Source organism: Mesocricetus auratus, unplaced genomic scaffold (assembly GCF_017639785.1).
Source record: "Mesocricetus auratus isolate SY011 unplaced genomic scaffold, BCM_Maur_2.0 Super-Scaffold_100011, whole genome shotgun sequence".
Classification (NCBI taxonomy): domain Eukaryota; kingdom Metazoa; phylum Chordata; class Mammalia; order Rodentia; family Cricetidae; genus Mesocricetus; species Mesocricetus auratus.
In genome coordinates this window covers 74,533,913-74,550,004 of record NW_024429195.1, presented here as the reverse complement: position 1 = coordinate 74,550,004, position 16,092 = coordinate 74,533,913, and the positions used below count along the sequence as shown (strand labels likewise).

Sequence of the window (16,092 nt, the reverse complement as noted above, 5' to 3'; positions counted from 1 at the left end):
ATAAAATCAAACCAGAATAGGACAAAACAAACAAACTGGAAAAAAAAAGAGCCAAAGAAAAAGTACAAAACACGTACAGATACTGAGTTACACACACACTCACACACACACACGCAATCAGATTATTAAAGCAGAGTTTGTGGCAAATTATTGATGATATGGAAGTGTAAAAGGCACCTTGTATTCTATAATTTCAGAACATCAAGTAATTGACAGGAAATTAAAAGATACAAACATGCAGGGTTGTAATGTTGGGGCGGTTTCAGGAATTACAGTGTCAAACCCACAGCCACACAAGCAAAGAAAAAATTGATACCTTCATTTTCTTCACTGTCAGTCTGGCTTCAAACTTTGGGTGTTATTTTAAACACAGTTAACTAATGTGCAGAACTTGGGGTTCTTAGAAAGACTGGCTACCATAGACTAAATAACTTGCTTTCTCTTTGTTTTCCAGTCTCACTGTTAAAGGATTTAAAACATGCAAATATAGTAACCTTGCATGACATTGTTCACACAGATAAGTCTTTGACTCTGGTCTTTGAGTATCTGGTAAGCATTGAATAAAATTTTTCACTCTATTTTGCTCTAATAAAATAGACAATTGGACCTTTTAATAGCCCCAGGGAAATTACTGTTTAGTGATTGGTATTTAGTTAACATTGTGTGTAGTGAATTCTGTATATTTCCTTGAAAAGCAACTTAGTGTTAAAAAGTCAGCTCTGTTGGGCTGGTGAGATGACTCTGTGGACAAAGGAGCTTGCTAACTTTAACCAACTATAGAATTGAATCAACTCCTTTGGGTTGTCCTTGGACCTCCATGTACATGTCATGGTACATATATGTGTGCCTCCAAATATAAATAAATGTTTAGTTTTTTTTTAAGGGAAAAAAACCTCTTAGGTTGATCAGCCATGAATTCCCAAAACTGTGTCACATGGAAAAGTGTTGTGTCTTTTTCAGGACAAAGACCTGAAACAATACATGGACGACTGTGGAAACATCATGAGTATGCACAATGTAAAGGTATGTTTTACATGTCATTTCAAACCCTATTTAAAGCACAGCACAGCCGCACTGTATTGCCCAAGCAAACATACCAGCCTCATAAGTAATTTTTCATTGGGCAGTTTTAGATTATTGCCTTCTAAGTATACTGGCTCTGTTTACACTACAGCTTTTAAAAACCAGATCCTTTGTGGTGCTGCTTCGTTTCAAAGAACTTTTAAACTTTTGATATTGTCTTTAACTACAATTCAGTCCTTTAGAATGGATATCTAAGTATATTCTGGATTAAAATTAATGCAAATGGTGGATATATACTTTGAAAGATCCTTTTGAAGATAAACTTCACTAATACAGTTAAAATTGTATTTAATCATAAAGTAATTGATTGAAAAAGATCAGAGACTTATAAGTACCTTGAATGCTGTGCTGGAAATACAGATCTGTGTTACCAGAAGTTAATCAATGTGTTTTCTTAGCATTAATTAAGCATTCAAGTAGTGATATAGAAGTTTGCTAAGACATCAGGTACCAGATGAAGCCCAAAGGTTAGTAGTTACTAGATTAAAAACATTGGACACAGCTGAGTGTTAACAACAGGGGTCTGTGACATAATTGGCATAGGTTATTTATGTGAAATTAACAGTTCATGGGAGCCTATTTTGGAAAAAAGGCAGTGTCTCGTGTGTGTGGTTGAGACATTTCTAACGCTGTAGATAATAACTTTAACTTGGTTCCTTTTAGATAGTAAGTTGGTGGATATAGAGGGAAGCCAGTTTCTGTTACTAACAGAGTGCTCTGAACATGAGCTAAGATAGCAGGATTTTAAATGGGTTCCCATGTGTTCTAGGAGGGTTTTTATAATATATTATCTTATTTTGTTATATATTATGAATAGTGTTTGTATATTTCTATTCTATTTTTGTTTTTCCTACTTTTATAGATAGCAATATTTTGGAAAGAAAATAGTTTAATTGGCATAATTTGATAAAGGTTTGCAAAATTTGTTCTTTTTAAGTTAGGTCCATACTGATGCTATAAGTTGGAAAGCATTTAATTGTCTCTCTGTTAAAATTATACTTAGTTTTTCACATTTTAATCTGACAGTTATTGAAATAATTCTAGAGTTTTTTCAGAACATATAAATATGCAAACTCTGAAAGCTGCATCTCAGAATTCCTTCAGGCCTATTCCTCATCTTCTGCAGTTTCACCTTCAGTGACCTAAAGACACCTCCGAATTCTCTGTGTGAAGGCTCTTTTTTTTTGCTATCAACAAAGAATCAAAATGTACTCTGAGTCTTTCCTCTAAAATACACAAAAGCCCTGAGCTATTAACCTGCAGGAGTCACTTTCCTCAGTCATTGGGAGCACAATAAATAGTGCCCGGGTCCCTCTCTGAATCACAGCAGATTGGGAAGAGTGAGTAGGAGGCACTGAAAGCCAAGTGCCAGGAGGCGGACGAGGCGCTGGGCAGAGTGTTTTATAGCAAGAATTTGCCAGGGCTACACAGCACCATTCTTTCCTGATACCTTGGCTCTTTTGTAAAACCACCAATCCTGGTGCCCCCTTTAAAATGATGCTGCCCCCCCCATTACATGCTTGTGCGTGCATGCGTGTGTGGGCGTGTGTTTCAAGGAAGAAATCAGTTGCAGGGTTTGACAGAATTTTGTAATCAAACTGTAGACCTCCAGCCAGTGAAGTGTTAATTATCTAAAGTTTTATTTGCAGTATTTATTTTCCTGGTTATCATTAGGTTAAAGACGAAATGATGCTTTAATTGAACAATAAAAAATAAAATTTAGAAAACAACTCTTAAGAGGAAAAGATGTCCTTAACTGGCTTTAATTACTTGATTTTTCTTTATAACAAAGCCCGTCACATTATCTTTAAAAGTTCTTTTCATTTGTTTCTGTAGCTGTTCCTGTACCAAATTCTCCGTGGTTTGGCATATTGCCATAGAAGAAAGGTGTTGCATCGGGACCTGAAACCACAAAACCTCCTCATTAATGAAAGAGGAGAACTCAAGCTGGCTGACTTTGGTATGGAGAGATAAGATATTCATAAATACTTCCAGGTGGCTAAGTTTAAAAAAAAATATACCATTCACGAGGTAGTCATCACTTTTATGTGGGTTTTGAAGTTTTCTCTCTGAATTTAGGTGGATGGCTTTATGATGGATATTAGTGATCAACACTAAAATGCATGGGTTCTCAGGCATTCTCCACAGACCTCTAGGGCTTCTAAGGCCTTCCAGCATCTCTAAAGATAAAACACGGCATCAGAACTACACTGGTGCTCTTTGCCTTTTTCCCATGTTGATACTCGCACTGATGACACAGCTCGGGTGAGCGTAAAGTCACTGGTTCCTGGTGTATTCTCCACTCTTAACAGCCTTTAGGAAAGTATCCATTATACCTAAGATACTTGACACTGCAGTAAAATTTATTTCCCTAAATTTTTAGCCTGGAGTATGTCTTTACAGTATTGCTTGTGATAAAAATAAGCTGGTACACGAATAAAACACATTGACCTCACATAGCAACAAGAGTAATCTAAAGCAAAAATGTTAGGGGTCCTTTTCTAAAGAAACACTGTTTTATTATGAAATTCTGGACTAATAGACTGATTACTTAGACTTCGATATTTGGTTTGCTTGCTTTTGGTTTTGGTTTTTTTTTTTAAACAAGGCTTCTCTGTGTAGCCTTGGCTGTCCTGGAAAGGCTGGCCTCCAACTCAAAGAGATCTGCTTGCCTCTGCCTCCAGAGTGCTGGATACTTGGTTTTCTTAAAAATGAATTGTTGTCCTTCTTCAGGCCTGGGTTAGTTAGTCATGTTGCTAGAATTTCATGGATGTAGCCTCCCTGATGTCTCTGGGAGACAAAGTCCTGTCAACAGACTGTATTCCTCCAGTCTCTCAGCTTTCTGCCTCCTCTTTGTCTCGGTCCCTGAGCCTTATGTGCAGGGGTTGGGTTGTAGTAGATATATCAGTTGGGGTGGGCAGCAGCACATGGTCATTTGTTCTCTGCATTTTGATCAGTTGTGGGTTTTTTGTAATGGTCTCCAACTGTTGCAAAAAGAAGTTTCTTTGTTGAGGCGTGAGATACACTTATCTGTGGGCAAAAGGATAAATATTTAGAATGCAGCTAGGAGTTATGCTGCTTTAGTAAAGTGGCAGCTATAGGTTCTTCCCCAAAATCCATATAATGTTAACATGGAAGGGGGAAATCTCATGGGACTCCAGCCCTAGAGAAAAACTACAGACCACTGAGGAATGCCGAGGGTGGGAGAAATCGTCTTCCTCAGGCAAGGGCTTCACTGTATGTTATCCAACCCTGAAATAACAAGTTCAAGTAACATTGTGTAGACCAAGCAGATCCCATTTAGATATTTAGGAATCTATGTAAACGAGTGTGTTTACACACACGCACACACACACACCGAAAAAGAGGTCATGAATTTGAGATATGAAAGCAAGTGTTGGGGGAGATAAATAACATGGGAGGAATGGGAAATGTAATTATATTTTAATTTCAAAAATATATATTTCCATTAATGATAGAAAATGGCATAAAACAAATGCTATTACAATTAATTTGGGAAAGGATTGCTTATATAATTTCATAAAAAAACTACTGAAACTCTGACTTTGAACCCGAGCCAAATGAGATAAGCCTCTCAGTTCAGGCCAGGAGAGTAGATAGAATGCTGAGGACATCATAACTACAGTTTGCTTTAATGGTTTAAGTTCAGCAGATTTGTGATCTTGTCATCCAGATCCTATTCTTAACATCAAGACATGCCAGGTGGTGCACATCTTTAATCCCAGCACTCAGGAGGCAGAGGCAAGCAGACCTCTGTGAACTTGAGGCCATCTTGGTCTCAATAATGAGTTCCAGGGCTATATAGTAACACCTTGTCTTAAAAAAAGCTAAAAACAAAAAACAAGGAAGAGGAATAAGAAAGCCATCCTATATCTTGCTAATTACCAAAATGTGTGGAAAAATCACTTGTTGGACATGACTATACCAAGCTGGAATGCTAGGGTAACAATTTGTAATTAAAATAGTATCAACATTATACCAATTTAATGAAGTGTTGAATTACCATTTTATGACATTTTCTTATTTAATATTTTAATAAGATACATAAAGTTGTGCATAACAACAATCTTAGCCTAAGCACCGTTGTTACTTGAAATAAAATGTATGGTAAAAATAAGGTTGTGTTTCTCAGATGTAAACATATTGACCACAATTTAAAAGCTTAGGGTTATTAACTCTCTCCCAGTGGTAAAGCAAGAAGGTTTCGAGTTTGGAGCCTTCCTGTCTTTCGGAACACACAGTGGAGTCCACACAAGACTGACAGAGGATGGGCAGGTGCTTGTTTATAGCAGCTGGTGTTGTCCAAATGCATCACGTTACCCACATCTCACATAAGACATGTAAAAAAGAACAAAGAACACTGCGTTTTGTTCTAGGGAAATATCCAAATAGGCTCAAGAAAATTGCCAGTAAAATTCAGCTAATCATAGACCAATGATTTTGAGGTTTTTCGTTTTTAAAAATGGTATAGCAAATAAATGTGTCGTTTGGGTGAAAAGATGATAAATAGCTTATATCTGTAGCAAGGAAACTATAGCTCAGTGTCATTGACCTATTTTGGATTAATTTCAGTAGGAAATAATTCTGGCATCATGACTCAACAAACAGAAAATATCTTAAGTTTTGATTAACTCAGACACTGTGCCAGCTTAGTCTCTAGTTGTACAATTATTGTATTTAGTTTAATTATATAATATTGACTTTGCCCTAGACTACATACATTGAACAAAATTTGTAAAACTAATTTTTTGAAGTTTCAAAATGCTATTGCGTACATATCACTTTGAATGAGTCATATTGAAGTTAGGGGCTAAAAACCTCAGTATATTAATGGATCTCAGTATATTTAATTTCTTGTTTTCTTTTCTCCATAAAGGACTAGCTAGAGCCAAGTCAGTTCCCACAAAGACCTACTCAAATGAAGTTGTCACACTGTGGTATCGGCCACCTGATGTGCTTCTTGGTTCTTCAGAGTACTCAACACAGATTGACATGTGGTAAATATATATAAATGTCATTTCCATTTGTAGTTTTGAAAGAGTGTAGCTGTTAACAGGACATCCTAACAAATACTTATTTTTAAGGAGGTATTTTAAAGAGTATGTGTGTGAGCAGTGATTAAGAATTGAGGCGTGGAGATAAAACTATTTAGATTTAAATATCAAGTCTACCACTAATGACTGTGTAACTGCCTTATCCACATTATTAGCCTGTGGCTTCATTTCCCATTTAAAGGGGTGGATACAGTAATAATAAAGTTCTATAGGTGATATCAAGACCAAATGAGAGAATAAGATGTAGCAATTTCAAACAAGTATTTTTTTAATATGTAGAATATACCTGCTTTAAGTTGGTCTAAAAATAATAATTAAAATTTCAGAGATCATTCTTATCCATTATTATGTGTGTATATGTATGTAAACGTATGTGTGTGCAGGTACAGGTATAGAGACCAGAAGTCACCATGAGGTGTGTTCAGATTCACTTTCACTTAAAAAATGTTATGTATTTATATGCAACAGTCTTGCACTAAACCTAGAGCTTGCTGTTTGGGCTAGGCTATATCTGGCCAGCAAGACCTGGGCTCTGCCTGTCTCAGCCCTGTAGCATTTTGTACATAGGTGCTGAAAATCTGTATAGCAAACATTGTGCCCACTGAGCCATCTCCCCAACCTTCCTGTCACTGTGACCATGATGCTCTATGCTTGTTGCTAGCATAATCATTGCCTATAGAATAAATCACGTCTTCTTGATCTGATAGTTGAAGATTTTCATAGATGTCTATAAACTTGCAGCCTCTTTCTCTTTTAGCAAAATTGTCCTACTTTGTATTCTTTAAAATTAACCTAGCTCTCCTAATTCTCTGCCTCCTGTTCATCCCAGTCTACCCATTGGACATGCCTCTCTCCACCCAATGGGATCCATGTTTAGTAATTCCAAACAATTTGTTATCAGTCCTTTCCTCCAGTGGTGATTCCTTTATCTGAGTTTTGGCTGTGTTATTATCCATTCCTTATGTCTTTCTTGTTTATTTGTTGTTTTGGTTTTTAGTTTTTGAGACAGGGTTTCTCTGTGTAGCTCTATAGACCAGACTGGTCTTAAACTCAGAGATCCTGACTGCCTCTGCCTCCCTAGGGCTGGGATTAAAGGCGTGTGCCAAGGCGTGCACCACCATGGCCCAACTACTCCTTTTGTCTTCACAAGTTAAATACTTGTTTTTGTCTTGAGCATTTGCGTCTCATTTCCTAGGACATTTTTTCTCTTGCATGCTGATAAAATATTCCAAAGATAAAGTGTATAATTTTAACTAGTCTGATTGTACAGTTGGAGACACTAAGTTCATTTACATTGTTATACAACTGTCTCTACTATCTATCTTTAGAACTTCAGAACCTTTTACTCCTTTAAACTGGAACTTTGCCTGTTAGATAAACCAGTCTACCTTTTTATTTGCTCCTTGGTAATCAGTACACTACTAATTTTTGTCTGAATGTATGTGTTTCAAGTATCTCATACAAGTGAAATCATGATGTTGTTCTTTTGTCACTGAGCATGATGTCTTTAAGCTTCATCAACACTGTGTGTAGCATCCTTAAGTCATTGTGTACATACACCACATTTGGTTTATTCGTTCATCCAGTGATGGGTACTTGAGTGTCTTCCACCTTTCACCTACTGTAAATGATGCTATTATGAATGTGGATGTGCATATTGCTTCAAGACTCAGCTTTGGGTTCTCTTGCAATTTTACCTATAAGTAAAATTACTGGGTCATAGCAATTCTGTTTTAAAACGTTTGAGGAGCCTCCATACTGCTTTCCATAACACTGTGCTTTTTGTTTTCTATCTGGTACTTTCAGTTTGTGTAGTCTTACTGTCTGTGTGCCCCTGTGGAAGTACTGTGTCTTAGCCTTACTTGTATCATATAGTTCCTAAATGACAGTGTCTGTTCTCCGAGCCTCTGTCCACTTTTTCCTTCCCTTACATGCAGTCACCGTCACCCACAGCACTCCACTGTGGTCACTACTTCCTGCATCAGAGTCATGACTCGCTGACCTCTCTCTGTGATGCTATTGCCACTGTTATCTCCCAAGTACTGTAGTAATAATAAGCATCCTATCACTTGAAATAGTTTTTTATTCTTTGAGAATCTTATATAAAGAAAGCTAGACATTTTAAAAGGGAAAATGAATTAGTAACATGGAAATCAATATGGTAAATTTAATGAATTAGTTGGATCTAAAAATATCTTTTCAGAAGTTTTCTGGTAGACTGGTCTAAAATTCTTCTGAAAGGCAATCTTGAGAAAAAATATTCTTGTGCTGCCTAATATGTAAATGGATTGGTTTTTTTTCTTTTTTTATGGTGAATTTTAAAGGGGAGTTGGCTGTATTTTCTTTGAAATGGCCTCTGGAAGACCACTGTTTCCAGGGTCAACTGTGGAAGATGAACTGCACTTAATATTTCGACTACTAGGTAAGAAAGAAGTATTTTTCCCATTATTCACAGCTGTAGTTGCTAGCTAAATAAGACTGTGTCTGTCAAACATGTGTGTACATGCATCCATAGCTATTATGATAACTACTGCTGGCTTTGCTGTCATAGGGTAGATCTTCCAAGGTTGCTCCTCATCTAGCTTCATTTCACGAAGATTTGATGAAAGAAGATTTGACTAGCGCATATATTAACTACTATACCTAGTGACATTGGTGTCAGATGGATAGAAAAGGGACTTTATCATATTTAAGGCATAGTTTCCCTAATACACACACACACACACACACACACACACACACACACACACACTATCATTTTAATTTCTATTGAAATGGTTTAATTATTTAATAAAGTTCTTAGTTATGCCTGTTTATATATGTTTGCACATACATAATTTAAATGCTTATCATGAATTTATTCTTTTCAATCAGGAACTCCATCTCAGGAAACTTGGCCAGGTGTTTCTTCAAATGATGAATTCAAGAACTACAACTTCCCAAAATATAAACCACAACCTCTAATTAACCACGCACCCAGGTATTATTTCTTAAGTGAAAGGGGCAGACTCTTATGACTCGTTAGACTTGTTGGACATACTGACACAGTGAGGTTCAGGACTGACAGAGGACAGCTTCTCAGCAGTGTGTGATTCGAGTTCATTCCTTCCATTGACATACTAGTTTTATAAGTCAATGGCCCAGAATCACCACAGTGTGTAAATACAATTGAGCTGTAAAATGAATAGTGGCTGCATATATTAGGATTCTTGAGCTTATGCAGCTGGATCCACAAAGACCACGATAACACTGCTGTTTAGAACTTTACTGGCTGTCATTGGTTTTCCAACCCTTATTACTGAAGTGTTACAAACTTAATAATTTACAGTAATCATTGCTTAGAAGGTGACTTATCTGTATTTTGAACCCCGTGATACATTTTGGGGTCACTGTCTTGGTGTTTTCACCTATATGCTGGACAGTAATGTTTTGGTGTACCTGCCTTTGTTGGCACACTGAATGTCAGTGCCCAGTTTAAACTTTCCTTATCATAAAGGGTACTTTATTTGGGAATAGAATGCTAACTTAAAAAATTATATAATGTTAATAATTTTTTATGAATATTGAAAATTTGGTACTCCAATTAATTATGATTTATTCTCAGGAAAATGGCAAGATAAGTCTTTTAGGGCTAAAACAGATTTGGGTCTTTGAAAGCAGAAAGAATAGTTATTTTAGGGCACTTAAATTTGGCATATGAAAACATTTGGAAAATAATTTAATCTGCAATGTTTCTCTCAGCTAAGATAAAAGAATAAATGGACACTTGTTTTGGTTTGTTGTATTTTTTTGTTTCTAGGTTAGACTCTGAAGGAATTGAATTGATAACAAAATTTCTTCAGGTAAGTCATATCTTATTTCATAATGTTAAATGGATCATTAAATGTCACTTTCCTTATAGGAAAAATAGAGTTAATAATAACCCCCTCAGATACTGTTAATAACAGTAAGATTACTTATGGTACTTTCTAGAATGCTTCAATCAGCTCAAAGTTGTGTTCTTTGCAATTCATGCTCTTCTGTTCCCTTTTCCTTACACCTGCTGCCGTGCAGAATGCTGCACTTCCAGATGACACTCTGGTTTCCCTCCAGCACATTAACTCTCTTACGTCTTGAAAGCAAAGGCCTTTCCAAGTTTCATTGGCCAGAACATTAATTCTAAAGAAAGAAGAAAAGGAAAGGGGAGTTGGGGAATTAGTCTGAATGTAGAACAGTCATGATTCATGATTTGTCTGTTGGAGCTGGAAGCATGAATGTCCTGAGCAAATATAAGGTGTGTCCTTAAGGAGAAAAAAGCCATGCAGTTAATCTACCAAGGTTGCTGGTGCAAAGGCATGGGGCATATTTCCACCGACATACTGTCTACAAAGAAAAGTAACATTAGAGATTGAATGCTTTCACTTTTCATCACTTTAGAGAAATACAGGGAATCTAATTTTTCCGTTATGAGGCTTAGCTGGGAAATGTGGAATTAAGAGAATTGTCCCCTCACTCTTGGGAGTACTCTAAATCGATGCTAGAAAATTTGTCATATTGGGTAATCAAGAATTTTAAAAATATTTCTAAATACTAATTTATCTTCCTTCAGCTTTTTACAGTAATTAGAGAAAAGGTTAATGAAGCAGTTTTTTTGCTCTTTCATAGTATGAGTCTAAGAAAAGAGTTCCAGCAGAAGAGGCCATGAAACATGTGTACTTCAGAAGTCTAGGACCAAGAATACATGCTTTGCCAGAAAGTAAGGAACTCGCCTTTGTTCCTGTTTGTTTTCATTTGTTGAGGATTGAAGATTGGAAGGTTTAGAGATTTAAAGAGTGATGGTTGTTCATTTTTCTACCTAAAATTTTAGTCCTATTTGTAATCAGATCGTAGTTTTTCCAAGGAAGAAATATGTCTTGTTTTTCTTATTTATGTCTTGAAACATTGAACACACTGTCTCTACTCACTAAGAAATCAGTAATATTTTAGTGTGAATCATTAATATTACTTGATTTAAATTAGAATGTACTGATGATATCCTTAGGCTTAATCAGGTTCCACTCATTTGTTAAAAGTGGATTTCTAGGGTCGGACAAGTAGGGGTAAGTACTTGCTACACAAGCTTGCAAACCCGAGTCCAGATACCCAGCCTCCATTTAAAGGTTGGGTACTGCTGTGCACATCTGTACCCCTGTACTTGGCAGGGTAGGGATCCCAAGAGCTCACTGGCCAGCTTAGTCAAAATGGCACATACCACACTCTCGCATGCGCGCGCGCACACACACACACACACACACACACACACACACACACACACACACACCGTTTTCCATAAAGATTAGTGAGGTACAATCCGAATGCAAGCTTTTCCTTGTGAAAGTGCATTCCTTCCTGAGAAGAAGATCCTTTGTTGTGGTCATTCTAGCTGTACTACCCCTAAGCAGATAGTAACGCTATTACTGAAATCACTAGAATAGAAAATTCCCCAGGCCTGAGGTAATGCTTTAATTTTGTTCATGCTATCTTAAATTAGTCCAGTGTTTTACTTTAAAATGGAGTGAGTGGGGAAAAGAGAATATATGGGAGCGCAATGAAAAGCTATTACTACTCTCCCATTCTCTTTTCCTAGGTAGTACTTGTTAACTGAGGTTCAGATAACAACCAGTAGCAGAGCCTGTTGGAATTTTAGACAAACCACAGGACTATACATGTAAAATTTGCTTGATTTTTTTAAAATAAAAAACTATCTCTGACAGATATTAAAAATGAGAAGTCATATGTATATTATTCCTAAGTCCTTTTTAAGACAGTGTCTTGCTATATGGCCCTGGTTAGCCTGGAACTCACCGACATCCAGCTGGCTTGAGCTTGTGACGCTCCACAAGATCCTGCCTTCCAAGTACTAGGATCACAGGTGTGTTTCCACACCTTCCTTTCTTTTAAGAGAGGTATTTCGTTTTCATCGCAAGTTCAGTTTGATTTAGTGATTCTTGTGAAAATCTAGTCCATCTTTACTAAGAGTATCTGAAGATAATTTAAAGGTTGATACCTTCAAGCCAGTAGGACACAGACAGAGAATATTTTTTTTTCCTGAGATAGGGTTTCTCTGTATAGCTTTGAATCCTGTCCTGGAACAAGCTCTGTAGATCAGGATGGTCTTGAACTCACAGAGATTCGCTTGCCTCTGCTTCCCAAGTGCTGGGATTAAAGGTGTGTGCCACCACCTAGCCAGAGAACAATTGTTAAGTGTGATAACTTCGTTTGGTTTTCTCTCTAGAACATAGGAGTGAATTCAAAATCTTTCAGGGGCTATAACCTTGGGAAAGTAGTGTAGATGTTTGGTGTTGAATCACTATATGTGTTTTGGATATTTTGTTACGGTTGAGCTACATTTGTCATTAATATCTGGTGATTTTTTTTGTCTTCATTTTAGGTGTATCAATATTCAGTTTGAAAGAGATTCAGTTGCAAAAGGACCCGGGTTTTCGAAATTCTTCCTATCCAGAGACAGGTGTGTTTGTCATAAACCATTTCACGTGTCGATCATGAATTTTTGCGTGGAACCAAGCTTTGGGTTTATAAATTGATCAGTAAAACCATTGATGTAAAAACCAGTGTACAGTGCATCCCACAACTCTGTATGTTTAGAATTGCACATTCTTACTGTTCTGTATGATGTGGGCAGCTCAGTAACTCTTCAGAGAGACAGTGACTCAGTCAAGTCAGGGATCCTGAAAGCTCCAGATGGCACAAAGACCTTTTACAAGTGACCTGCCTTGATCACTGCACACGCCATCCCTGGTACCTGAGGCAGAAGACACATCTTGTGCTTGCCTGGTCATCAGGTTCATCACTTCGAAGCCTAGAAGCTCTAGACTGACCTGTCAACAGAGGGGTCATTTAAGACAGTGCTGGCCACTCTTACCTGGAATATTAGCGTTTGCTGGTGGGAACGTTAGCTTCCTAGAGTCACCAAATACTGTATGTGGGATAAACGCTGAGCCTTGAACTGCCTCATAAGATGACTTTATATTTTAGGACACGGGAAGAACAGAAGACAGAGCATGCTCTTTTAAGTCTGGTAGCATGGTTTCAAGCCCAGCCCCAGCCTTTCTTAGCAGTCATGGACTCAGAGCTGACTTATTTCTTGTGCTGGACTTGGAATCCCGTCTGTCTACACTGTCCTCTTCACAGTGGAGTCTTTCATTTCAGACCTACAGATTGTTTTTATATTAGTTGTCACAGTGTGACAATTGTTTTTGTACAGTTGGTTTTAAGGTCTTCTCTGCCAGTAGAGCCAGTAGGTTACAGCTATCTGTGTAACTGTAGCTGCAGATTTGTGCAGGACTGAGAAACACAGTGCATTATTTATTGCGGAATTATTGCTGCTAAATAACTACTGTTTATTTAACACAACAGTTGAATGCCTGAAGAAGTTGCAGTGGCTTTATTATATGTGAACGCATCTGTTTCTCCTCACAAATTGTTTTACTGCTGCATTTTATTTTTTGTTCGTTCGTTTTTAAAAACTAAACTGCAGTGTTTCCTGGAATGTATATTTAGCTTTGCTTAACAGTAAAAACGTGAGCCATCTTGAACATGCTTAAGTTCGTGCTACATATAATTCTGTAGGAACATTGGCCAATAGAGTAGCTGAGAGGTTGACAGCACAGTGTGTTTAAGAAGCGTGCAGGGTGAGAGTTGATTCAAGCAAGTGAATATCAGATATTTTTGGATTCTCACATTAGACACCAATAAATTAAGAACCAAGTTATTTATTTTTACCTACTCCTCGTTTTAGAACTGTCTACTGCATATTGGTATGCTCCTCCCCTTAATGAACTCTTTTACACTGTGCTTTTAGTTAACTTGTAACCATAATGCCATTCAAACAGGAAAGGTCTTGCTGCTGTTTGTCGTAAGCACATTCCCTTTATTAGAAGATACTTCATTTTGAGGAACAGTTTCTTTCATTCAGGGGCTGTGTGTGTTTCAGTAACATTCACTTGGAATCAGCTGAAGGCTGTACTATGTCTTTAAAAAGAGCCATGAGACATGAGAAACAGGAACCCAGCGGAGTGCTCCAAAGCATTGTGGGTATTATCTGCTCATCAGACACTAACTAGTGTGACTTGAATTATGCATCTCCTTGACCATCACAGACACTTCGGTGTTGGTAACAGTGTTTCAGGCATTTGTGTTCATTTTTAAGGACTATTGGTTAGTGCATCCTATAACTAGAAATCTTAATTGGTATATTTTGAAATGGTCATGTACATTTTTGCCTTCTATCATGAAAATAGTTATAACTTAATTTTTGTCCTGCCATTCACTGTAAACATTCAGGGTCCTCTCATTTCTGTTCAGGAAATCCTGTAGTTTATTGTTTTATTTAACAGTATTAAGTGAGTTTTTGTATATTTCATTTTAACTTTATTTGTGAATAGTGATTGTGGCATGTTTGGGATGTTATTTTAATATTTCATGATACTGAAATTTTAATTTTTTAAAAAAAAAGTTCTGGAAGAAACAGATTCATGTATAATGGTGAATATTGGACCACTACTGCTTTCCACATTTGTCAACTGGTTTAATGTTAAACCCTGTAGCCTAACTGCTGTTATTTCTAACTGACAGACATATGTATTAATATTGTACTTTGAAGGTTATAAATATTATGTGAAAATTCCTTCATTTTGTTTTGAAATTTATAATAACTAAATCTCTGTGTAAAAAAAATGTGATTTTGTTGAGTCACTGTTCTTTCTTGGGGAAGAAAGCTGTGCACACGGGGGTCATATTCTCTCTGTGGTGTCCTTGTAAAGTAAGGACATTTCTGATTTATGTTTACGTCTACCATTTGGTTAGCCGTCGCTTATGTGATCTTGTAAGAGAGCATTCCATACTTAAGAAATAGCAGATTTATCTATTTGATTTGCAAAGTGATTTGTAGTTAGTTGTCAGTAAGTTCGATTCTTGCACAGAAAAAGTAATTCTTTCTAGGAAGTCTAGGGACCTCTGGTAAGGAAATAGGCAAGCAAATAGGTACCTGTGGGTTGCTTTTGTTTGTTGACATTTCAGCCTCATTCAGATCCTGGAAACCTTGGGTGAAGAGACTTAAAACTCAGGAGGACTGAACCTGGAACTCTGTCTCACAAGCCCCTTAAACTGATCATTCTGAAGGTAAGCGGTGCTAGATCAGTCTTACCATAAACAGGTCTTCACTCGGGCATTTCAACCAACTTAATTTAAAAGAGTGTATATTTATAATAGCATGGTATAATCTATCTTTCAAACTCATGGCAGTTCATATTGATTTCCTTTACTTCTTTATGGCATTGATTGCATTCACAATACGATAGTTACATTGATTTACTTCCAAAATTGTCTTACTATTTCAGAAATTGAACTCATTAAAAAATAATTCCATCTCTCCCCCCAAGCCTCTCATAACTATTGGCCTACTTCCTGTGTCTATGAATTTCCCTATTCTCAATGTTTTCTGTATGTGCAACCATACCATTTGGTTTGGCTATTTCTTTCAACATAACATTTTCAGGGTTTCTCTTCATGGCTGACTAACATTCTGTTGTAACTGAACAGGTGTGAATACTGCTGCTGTAAGCACTGGTGTACACATTATGTTCTTGTTTTTATCTCTTTGTGGTGTCTCCACACTAGGAGTAAAATTGCTGGCCAGACATCATTCTGTATTTTACTTTCTGAGAAGCCACTGAGCTTTCCAGAGCAGCTGCACTGTTTGAAATTCCTAGTGATGTATGAGAATTCTTTATCCTTCCAATACTTGCTATTGTCAGTACCATCAGTATGTTCACTTTAAGAGGCATGAAGATGTAGTTCATTGTAGGTTTATGTGCATTTACTAATGATTACCTCTGTTGAGTGTCTTTTATTTTAAGAAAGTTATTGATATAAAAATTTTCTTTTTTTTTTTTTT

At 36.9% G+C, this 16,092-nt stretch overlaps 1 protein-coding gene across 3 annotated transcripts in view; it reads left to right on the top strand.

Moving 5' to 3' along the window:
* The window catches only part of Cdk17 (cyclin dependent kinase 17), a 70,720-nt gene extending 55,842 nt beyond the window's left edge, over positions 1-14,878 (top strand). For 2 of the 3 annotated variants that reach the window (XM_040755045.1, XM_040755046.1), the window contains 9 exons: positions 455-549; positions 961-1,023; positions 2,920-3,043; positions 5,981-6,101; positions 8,483-8,580; positions 9,033-9,138; positions 9,958-10,000; positions 10,803-10,893; positions 12,568-14,878. In XM_040755045.1, the coding sequence (XP_040610979.1) occupies positions 455-549; positions 961-1,023; positions 2,920-3,043; positions 5,981-6,101; positions 8,483-8,580; positions 9,033-9,138; positions 9,958-10,000; positions 10,803-10,893; positions 12,568-12,683 (857 nt within the window). In that variant the 3' untranslated portion in view covers positions 12,684-14,878. The remainder of the gene's footprint in view (positions 1-454; positions 550-960; positions 1,024-2,919; positions 3,044-5,980; positions 6,102-8,482; positions 8,581-9,032; positions 9,139-9,957; positions 10,001-10,802; positions 10,894-12,567) is intronic. The other variant, XM_005067997.4, reaches the window with a different exon arrangement.
* Positions 14,879-16,092: the final 1,214 nt, after the last annotated feature.